General features: G+C 32.5%; 1 protein-coding gene across 1 annotated transcript; it reads right to left on the bottom strand.

The window, feature by feature from the left end:
• Positions 1 to 303: 303 nt before the first annotated feature.
• Positions 304 to 2,135, bottom strand: LOC129909378 (activity-regulated cytoskeleton associated protein 2-like). The gene is made up of 2 exons (XM_055986465.1): positions 2,050 to 2,135; positions 304 to 1,054 (listed from the first exon to the last, which is right to left on the bottom strand). Exons 1-2 carry the CDS (start codon positions 2,133 to 2,135, stop codon positions 304 to 306), a joined length of 837 nt encoding a protein of 278 aa, XP_055842440.1.
• Between the last annotated feature and the right edge of the window lie 8,567 nt (positions 2,136 to 10,702).

Here is a 10,702-nt window from a genome sequence, read left to right as displayed (position 1 = left end):
CAAGTGTGATTTCAGCGAACACTTTTTGAAAATTCTTATTTTTCTGTTTGAGTTTCTGGAAAAGTTGATAGCCAGCTACGCTAGTTCTTGCCACAGTATCAAAATATGCTTGCCCATTCAAACCATCAACATTAATGTTTACCGTAGGTACACTTCTGCCTACAAGAGTTTTGTAGATTGCATTAAATTCTAGTTGTTTTGGACTATCTGATTTCAAATACTTATTGCTATTAGGGCAATTTGATCGGTAAAACCCAGGGGTACCACACTCATAACAATTCAGTTTTGTGTTTTCAGAACTATTTATTTTTCTTTCTTTTTCGAGCTTCTTAAAACTTCTGCAGAATGATTCTTCTTTCGACAAAAAGAACACCGAATACTAGAGGTGGATTTTTCAGGAACATCAACTGGGTGAGGTTTGGTACTCATTTGGTTTTCGTTGAGAGACAGTTCAATTTCTCTTGCCCTATTCAAAAGATCTTGGAATGTTTGGAAGTCTTCTCTGGACAGTCTTTCTCTTATTCTTAGGCTTATTTGGGAAAACAGCAGATCAATAATCGTTTGTTCTGGAAAAGTTTTCTTTAGTTGAGAAAACAACCTTCTCTTTCGACAAATAAAAGAATCTGTAGTTTCGGTTATCTTTTGCTTATCTTGAAGAATTTCCGCAAATATTCTCCAATCAGGTCTTGGAGGACTGAATGCAGTTCTTAGCAACTCAATTGCTTCATCAAATGATTTTGCTTCATGTTTTACCCCTTGCCACCAGGATGAAGCATAACCATCAAGTAGAAGAGGAAAACTAGTGAGAGCAAAGTGATCTGAAATGCTCACTGCATTTTTATAAACGATTATGGTTTCAATGAAATCTTCAACCTTAGAACTATTGCTTCCGCCAAACCTTGCATTGCATGAACTAAATGTACTCCTAGAACCTTCTCGCACATTAAGACTTCCTAACAGACTAGAAAATTGGCTTTCAGTTAAACTTATGCTTATTGGAACTTGTGCAACACTACTACTAGATTGACCTTCATTTATGACATTGCCTACTTGACTATGTGTAACATTCAAAGGAGAATCATTTAGCCTGGATGTATTTTGTGATTTATCCTTCTGTGGAGGCGGCTCACAGTGTGCAATTTTGCCAATCTAGCAGTACTTAATTTTAATTCCAAGTAAACTTAATTTTTTTGATGCAAACCAGCTTAATTTTGTTAAGTATTGTATTTCTACAAGGGTTTTATTGATTTTCAAAATTATATATCTAACTATATGTCCAATATGTGGTATACGAGTACAAAATGTACCACAATGGGTGGGGAAGAGCCGACATCGAGCAAACGATTTTGGGAGTTGGTTCTTAAACTGTCTCTATTTCGAAAACGAAGCAAAATAACGAAAAATTGTATTTAATCTTTTTGTCTTGTTTTGCCAACAAGAATCTAAATAGTCATTTTCAATTTGTAAAAATGTGATGTGCGATTTTTCAAAAGATCAAAAAATTGGTTTTTGGCCTATGTACCTGAACAAAAAAAAAAATTAATGGTTTCGCACACCAGACGCAAGAAAAGTAAACAAATTCTAACACAGAATACATCAACGGAGATTTTAAGCCCAAAAACAGGACGGATACATTTTTAAAACGCTTTACAAAGTTAAACAACACAAAAAAAACGACACTCTTTAGATCTTCACACAAATGATTTTTAATTTTTTTATTTTTTAGTGCACAAAAAAATTTACTTACCTTAAGTATTTCTTAAATGTTACTTAAAATAAAAAAAATAAATTTAATTTAAACAACTATTATTTTACTTAACCACGCTGTTATCAAAGTGACACAAGAAAAGCAATGAGCTTTAAATTTATTTTTCTCTTGAACCAAGCTAATGTTTGTGATTCTGTGGAACGGTAAATTTGATTATTTTCTTGTTTTTTTTTTGCCATTCTATTGTCTGAGGTTTTACCTTTCATATGATACCAATTTTGTTGGATATGGGAGACATGTATTTTTCATTAAAGTACAGCTAGATTGCGAAAATTGCACACTGTGGCGGCGGTGGTGGAGGTGGCGAGTGTTGCACACCAGTGTAACCAGCGCCAGCGGCTTGTGAGTTCGCTGTAGTTCGTGTCATGATCTACAAATATTGCCACAGAAACAAAAAACAATGCAAAAACTCCAAAAACCTCAATCAAAAATTCCAAAACACCTCAGCAAAAACCTCATTAAATTCCAGCAAATTTTAAAAAATTCTACTGTCCAGCAATCTTTAACAGCAGCAGCAGTGCAACAACAACAAAATATAACGGGGAGCGTTTTTATTGATCACGTGGAAAACACACGGCAAAGCAAATTAATAGGTACAAATTATTCGATGTTTGGTATAAATATTTAATTTTTTCTTTTTTTTTTTACTGTGGGCGCCAATTGTAGTGGAAGGGTTTCTCCACTCATTAAAATTGATGAAAGTTTGTAAATTGGGTCATAAGTGACAGCATAAATGCGTTTGCAAATATCCACGATACTAAAAACGATTATTCGACCAGCCACCAGAGCCCCGAAGGTCTGCAGGTGTATTGATTTTGTCTTTAAAGGCCCCAGCCCATAGAATCCGTTGCGTCCGTTCCGTCGAAGTTTTTGACTGACAGCTCGATAAAATACACACGTTCTTATGGGAAGCCACCCATAAGCGACGGATCGGACGGAGACGGACGGTTTCGACGGAAGAAGTTGCCCAACTTTCTACTTTTTCATCCGTCGTATGGTTTGACATTGGTTGTAAACAATAGATCTGTTCAATTTTCTGTTTTAGAGTGCACACCGGGGAATTTCAGAACTAAATGAACTGCGCTCTTTTCTTCTCCGATTTTATGAGTTGTGAACTTTCAGTATTCATTAGTGAATTAATTGTAATAAAAGTAACACTTAATGATATATCTAATAAATTATATCAATTAAATACTAAAATTCTGTTGTAAAGTTCAATTTTACTATGCCAAAGTCATATCTACAAATGATAATCTGTTATTAAAAATTGTTTTTAACTGAAGAGCAAGTACCAACATGAAATCTAGTCGCGCATTTTATTTTATTAAAAAAAAAGAACAACAATAATAGTTAAAAATTTCTTGCATCAGAACTTCCTTAGTGCACATTCAGCGATAAAATATCGAACACACCTCGGAATTTGAAGTGAGCTGTCAAAAAGCAATCCGTCGTACGACGTATTCTATGGGTCACCCCTTTCTGTCCCAAACTTCAACTTCAACGGATGGATTGACGGAACGGACGCAACGGATTCTATGGGCTGGGGCCTTAACTCGAGCAAAATAAAAGACTTGTTAATTACTTTCTTTGGAGCTCTTAGCTCTTCGACGATTCAAAGTAGAATGAATTTTATTTTAACATAAAACGATGAAATTACATAATAAGTAACAGTTACAAATTACAGTCAAATTTTTAATAAGAGAGAACGAAAGTATAAACTGCAGTAAAATGAAAACGTAATAGATTATTTCGTTAAGTGACAGTGACTCAAAAATATGTTTATGCATACATTAAATGAAATGTACTTATGTACTAGATTTTCTTGTTAATAATAAATAAATCAAAATAATTCGAATAGTTAGATTAAACTTTAAAATGTAAGTTGATTGATGTTATTCTGTTCGTTACACCATTTAATTTTCTTGTCAATGACCAAAACTCTACAGAATCTTTACTTTTGCTCAATATAATTGCCATTTCTTCTTCGTGCGCTCTTTTTTTCTCATTGCATATCCGTTTGTACTCTTTATTTGCTGTAACATACTCTATTTTAATGAATTTTGTATCCAACGAGTATAATCTCAATAAATTCAGCAGCGCAAGGGATCTCTTCCTTAGACTTTCGCATTCATAGTCATACCAAACAGATTTTCTACGGAAATTCGTATTTATTTTTGGAGAATTAGCTGTTTGTAAAATTATTGATTCCTGGGCCCTATTTCATAAAACTATTAGTGTTGTACTTGTAGACTTGTAGTTACAAGCACAAATAAAGTATGGAGTTGTAGTAATCTGTTCCATAAAAATTTTCATTTATTTGTATAGGCAATTGATTAGGTCGAAAAAAACAGGGTAATAAGGAACTAAGACGTTCACGGGTTTTTATTGCAGGAATCGTTCAATGGGTTATAAAAGAAGATAAAACCGCGGAGTGCTATTAAATGAGAGGGTGGAAACTGAAGATAGGGGTGCAAAAGCCCCCTTTTTGGTTTTTTCAATATACCTCGTAAACCAAGCAAAATTTTTATATATTGTGTATACAACTTTTTGTAGAGAATTAAATTTCCAATTGGAATAATATTTTTTTAAAAATTGAAAAAAAAAAAATTTCCATACCAAAATAGTCGAAACAATCATAAAAAAAATATCAAAAAAATCGATTTTTTGAGTTTTTTTTGCTTTTTTAGTTGTACATTTTTTTTGGATTGAGATAGACATAAACATTGCTCCAAAGAAAAAAAGAAGATTAAATTTCCTTCAGAATGCTGTACTCACTAAATTTTTTTATTGAAATTGACCGAAGTATGGCCATTTTAATATATCTTTATTTCGCATTTTTAGTTTTACTTAAGTAAAACAGAAACATTTGAGGGGAAAGTACGATTACTTAAGCACCAAGAACTAATAATGAGACTTTGTAGAGGGGTTAAATACAATCATTGTTTACTATGGGAGGGAGAGTCAATGTCCCCCCGTTTTGGAGGGAGGGGCAATTTTCTAAAAAAAATACTTAAAATTAAAAATAAATTATTAAAAAACAACGGCAACACTTACAGTTTTGATTGATACTTTTTTCAAAAGCTAGAATTATAATCCTAATATTAATTTTAAAATGAAGTTATTTTAATCAATTCTTAATACCTACACACGCGGAATGTAATGAAAATCGTTAAATGCATTATCAATAAAATTGCAATGCCACATCTCTCAATGTTATATGGGATGAATGCGTTTTAGAGGAGATATTAGAAAAATAAAAAGAAAGGATGTTAGAAATTACGTAAAATTTAAATAAACTATTTTTGTAAAATTATTGGTATTTTTGGAAGGATCTTTTGAATTGTATGCATGAGATCCGCAAGTCTCTTTAGTAAGCATATAGAATTCCAAGTGCAGTATTTTTAATTTAGTGAAATTCAATAAAAACGATGAATCCTTTTTATTTTACATTTTAAAAAGTTAAGTTCAAGTTGTTTGACTTTAATCCTTTAAACTGCAAATAGGTACCTGCAATCGAAAGCTTCTATTTTGAGTGAATATTGCAGGAAGATATACAGGGTGTCCCAAAAGTAATGGATCAAATGAAATATACTGATAGGCCAACTTTAGGGCTCTCAAAATTTGGCAACTTGTTCATCCCAAATCCTTACGGTTTTCGTTTTAATGCAGTTTTTGTGAAATTTCGAAAAATCCCTATCAGCATATTTCTTTTGATCCATTACTTTTGGGACACCCTGTATACATAAAGATTTCAGTCAAGTCTTTTTGACATTTGGAAAGGAAGATTGATTATAGTGTCAACTACTTTTTGGTATCACATTCACAACAAATAAAAAGGCTGAATTGTTATTGCACTTTAACTACCAAAGAAAGTACATTAGCGCTTCATTAAGGAACAACAAAACTAGTACTTTTCTACACCCCAAAATTGCGGTGAACTCTTGATTATAATGCTTGATCATTTTAATTTCATTTTAGTGATATAACATTATTTATGAAATTCATTTAAAGCCCAAAAGACCCAACGTTAGACACCATACTTTTTTTTATTAGTCCTTCTTCTCTTGTAGAAAAATCGCTTGTAGTTACAAGTTTATCGCAAATAAAAATTTTTCAAATACTTTTATGAAACAGAAATATTCGCCGCACTTGTAAATTTTACTTGTAGCTACAAGTCTACGATACTTGTAGTTATTAGTCTATTCGAATTCTTTATGAAACAGAAATTTGCTGATAATTTACAAGCTACAAGTAAATTCACAAATAATTATTAGTCTTGTAGTTTTATGAAATAGGGAATATACCTACTTGACCTTAGAAACTGTTTCCTTGACGCTAAGTTTAGTATCTATTTTGCCTGGAAATTCATTTTTATAATTGTTTTTCCATCTTAAGCAATTCCTTTCTTTTCGTATTTCACTATAAGATACATTTTCGATGATCTTACAAATAGTGACTTTTAATGGGAGATGATCGGAATAAGTAGCATCCCCAACCATAAAGTCTTCGATTACAGCATGCCAGTCTCCACTTATCAGACCATAATCGATTGTTGAGCATCCTTGCTTTCCAATAAAAGTAAAATCTCCGTTTTTGTCTCCATTTGCTGTTCCATTTAAAATACTCAATCTGAAATCGTGACATAGTTCTTTTTACTTTTTTCCTTCTGCATTACACTTTAAATCTTTGCTCCTGTGCTTTTCACATCTTTTTACAAATTGCAACTCCATATCTGCTGTTCTTGCATTAAAATCCCCTATTATAAACAAATTATGTGCTTTCAAAGAGCATACAAAATCATATAATACATCATAATCTTGTTGCCAATGGTTGCAATTAAGGTAAACGGGAATTATATAATATAAACTATTTGCGTTTTTAATTTCTACATAGATAACTTCTTCTTCGATTTTAATTTTACATACAGGGAAAATATTTTTTCTTATAGCAGTAAGTATTCCTACCTCTGATAGATGTTCTCTTAGCTGGTATCCAAAAACATTCGTACGAAGCAAAATACTTTTCAAAATGTTTAAAGGAGAATGGGCAAGTTTGTATGGAACGTGGACGTTAGCGGCCAGGTATGTATCTGCTATTTTTGTATGTACATAAGTCTTACATATATTGTGCAGAAGTTTTATCTTTGTGACGTTCTTCAAAAAAGAATAAAATGCATTTTTGCATTAACCACTTTATATAGATTGTCTCAATGTCATAACTTTAATGTGTATTTTAAGTGCAAAATGTGATACTCTGTCATTTTCCATGAGTCTGAAGACCTTAATCTTGCATATCCAAACACTAGAACTTAATCTATAAGCAATTCGAACAAAGTCTTGAAATGGTTGTCTTGAAAATCGTATAATACGAGTTCTATTGGTCAGATTTTCAAGATTAATATCTTCAGAGTCAGGGAAAATGACAGAGCATCATATTTAATTAATTTTTCCTAAGTTATAGTTCTTTCATTTTGTACCAAATTCATTAATGGCCGCTCAGCGTCCAAAATGCCCATTCTCCTTTGTGTTCTTCTGTGTGTGTTTCAAGCAAAAAAATTATATCAAAATTAAATAAGTACGTAAAAAAAACCAGGAAATATTATTTTGATATTCAGTTAAATTAAAACAAATATTTACTTCTTTGCTAATTTCCTCAATGACTACCCTGTCCTATTGACTAGACCTACTCGCTAGACTAATATGGTTCTGATCTTTGCTCACATTAGAGATGACGCTTGTACTTGTCAAAGGGCTGTCATGAGCTTGATGTTTTGGTAAAGAAACTTTGAATAGATCGGGGTGGAAATTGAAAGTATCGCAAATTTTTTTAAAACCACAACTACTTCCATATCGCAAGCCTTCTGCTTCTAACCAAGTGAACTCCATACTTTCGACGATGAGCTTATCATCTTTTACAACAGCCTTCAAGTTTGGTTGGTTGCGCTTTTCTTACGTGCAACAGATGTGCCCTCCTTTTCTGTATGCTGTGTGGATCACAGTACACATAAAAAGGTAATATATTCCGAACTGACATTGGTCGCCAGATTGTCAAAACATGACACTTTGGCGACCAATGTCAGCTACCGAATTCTTAATTGTTTAAAATACCGACGAAAAACGAACAAAAACCGACGCACACCACTAATTTTTAAACAATTATTTACCATTTTCCGCGATGAAACACGAAGAAAATTTGGTATTTTTCAATTTATAATATTTTAAATGACATTTTATAAATTAAAACAAAAACAAATTTCCTGTTTACTGCGATTGAAATATAAAAATTAAAGACCGAACTGACAGATTGGTGCCCATTTTTTACAAACAAATTTTGACAACGTTCGGAATATATTACCTTATGATGTGTACTGTGGTGTGGATAATCTTTTTGTATTGTATTGAGAAATTAGTGTTTTTTAGTTTTGTAAACATTTTCTTTGCTGTTTAATTTAACAATAAAGGTTTTGAATTTAGAATTCCAAGATTTAATTTCTTTAATTTCATCGATGCATTGATTGTTTAAGTCGTTTGACAATTTGGTGCATATTTCTACAACTTGTGCAGTTTGTTGTTCATCTTTTGCTTCGACTTTGACCATAAGATTTTCTTCGCAAGCCTGCATTTGAATACGTTCCAATTGTTTTTCTAGGAAAACTACTTTTGTTTAAAGAGCCCTGATGTCTATTCGTACTTCTTCTACCTACATCGGCTTTGGTTGCGAGATGTTGCAGCTTGTTATCCAAAAGTGTACTTAAGTCTCCTATGGCCATGTTTGAGACTAAATTCGAGTCGCTTTTACCCATTTTGGATGGTGGATTTACCTTATTAGGTGAAAGGTCTGAAAATGAGCGCTTTTGACTATTCATAAAATTTGACAGGAGCTAGATCTCCTTTGTTCTTAGGCGGTCTTTTTTTTTTCTTTTGTTTTTATTAATTTAATTTTTATTTGATAATTTAATGATATTAAGTGAAAACTTGCCTATCAATTCCAGTGAAATTCTTCGTGTTTCTCACTTTTGGCAACCTTTAGTTAGCGATTCGAACAGCTGGGAAACACACCCTTCTTGAGGCACTAGCGTTCGCGCTTACTATGGAAGCGGGAGAACAGGCATCGCAAAGAGTTCATGGTTTAATAGAAGTAGCATCAGAGGAATGCCAGAAAATCGCATCCCAAGGAAGCCAGCGCACATAGGAGTATTTCGATCAAAAACCTGGACAAAATTATTTTTTGAAGTAAAACTAATTATTTTTGCTAAAAATTATTATTTATGCAAGGAAATAATTTTTTTTTCAGCAAAACTTTAAAAACGCTTGTGAGAAGAAAAACTAAAAAAAATAGTAGGTATGAAATCTAATACACCCAAAATGTGAAAAAATTAAATATCTAAAATATTAGACCTTCTAGAATGGAACCATTGTGATTTTTAGGCTTAGTGAATCCAAATGCATTAATATCAATAAAAAAAATTCTGGAAAATGTTAACAACTAGTTAAAATTAAACGTAGGGCGTATGAGTGATTTTTCTAAAAGTGAAAATTTCACTCGCAAATTATTTTGTTAATCGCAAAAAATCGCACCCAATTTTTTGATATTAAATTTAAAGAATAGTCAAAGTTATCATAAATCTATGTATCGAAGCAGAATAGGAGGGAATACTATAACAAAACACTTAGACTTTAAAAAAAAAGTAATAAAAATATCTATATGTGGCAGACTCTTTTCCCACTGTCATTTACTCAAACAAAAAAAATTTAATATTTTCATAACTACTCTTTAATTATTATTCAATACCTGCAATTGTATTTTCATATGAAAATTTAATGTTTAAAAGCACACTTGCTCACAATCAATCTCTAAATATACTCACCAAATCAGCAAAAATTACAAAAAAAAATTCCAGAAAATAAACAGCTGACTTTGAACTTGTTTTGACACACCAAACACTTTACCACAAAAAAAAGAAGTGCATCATATGATCCCATGTATATTTAGGATCCGCTTTGTAAAAACTTTAATTCAAAATTTTGATTTTTAGAAAATCGACTTTTGTCCAGCTTTTCGACCAGAATACTCCTATATGCAGCGTGCAGGAACTGTTCGATGTTGGAACTGTAACAAGACCGGACATCTCCAGCGGCAGTGTAGATTGCCACCAAGAAGAACTGCTTGCCAAAACTGTGGAAACAGAATCAACGATGTGGTTCACCGTATACAAAGGGAGGTAAGAGGCAAACTAAAAGAAGTTCATTGTGACCACTTACATCGCTATGAAGGTGAAAGAGTGATTGATTTGTTCTGGACGAACAATCTTAAGAGGGGGGCAATGTAACGAATTTCAGAACTTCTTTTTAAGGTAAATGTCTGAACACACTACCTACTACTGCAAAGGTAGAAATGTGAACGCACCTTTAATAATTAAGAAACTACCCTCTGAACACATCCCTAAGAAATTCAACTGCTGAATATCCCTTGAAGGCTGAATATCCCACTGGACTGGAAATATGAAGCACCCCTCCTGGAAAGGAAGTTTCGAGAAGCAAAGACGAAAACCTTCGAAGACATTCTCGAAATTCCGGTATAAAAGGACAGTGTGGACACCGACCGGACACAGTTTGATTTTAAAAGTGAAAGAGTACAGTACAAAGTGAAATAGTGAAGAGGAAATTCGGTTTGACGTTATTTTATATATAAATATTAGTGATTTTGAGTGAATTATGTTTTGAAATCAAGAAGGGAATTTTTATTCTGAGAAGCGTTCTGTCTGTCATTTTAGTGCGAATAAAACACTTTCAGAAAGCTTCTGAATCTGAATGATTCCGGACGGAAAAACACGATTTGTCAAAAAAGTGGCCACAAAAAACTCTCTTTATAAGGGTGAAAATATTTTTTTTCAGAATTGTGAATACAATATGTATTCGAATTCCTCGGAATATT

This window comes from Episyrphus balteatus, chromosome 1 (genome assembly GCF_945859705.1).
Source record: "Episyrphus balteatus chromosome 1, idEpiBalt1.1, whole genome shotgun sequence".
Taxonomy (NCBI): Eukaryota; Metazoa; Arthropoda; class Insecta; order Diptera; family Syrphidae; genus Episyrphus; species Episyrphus balteatus.
This window is presented reverse-complemented; position numbering and strand designations above follow the sequence as displayed.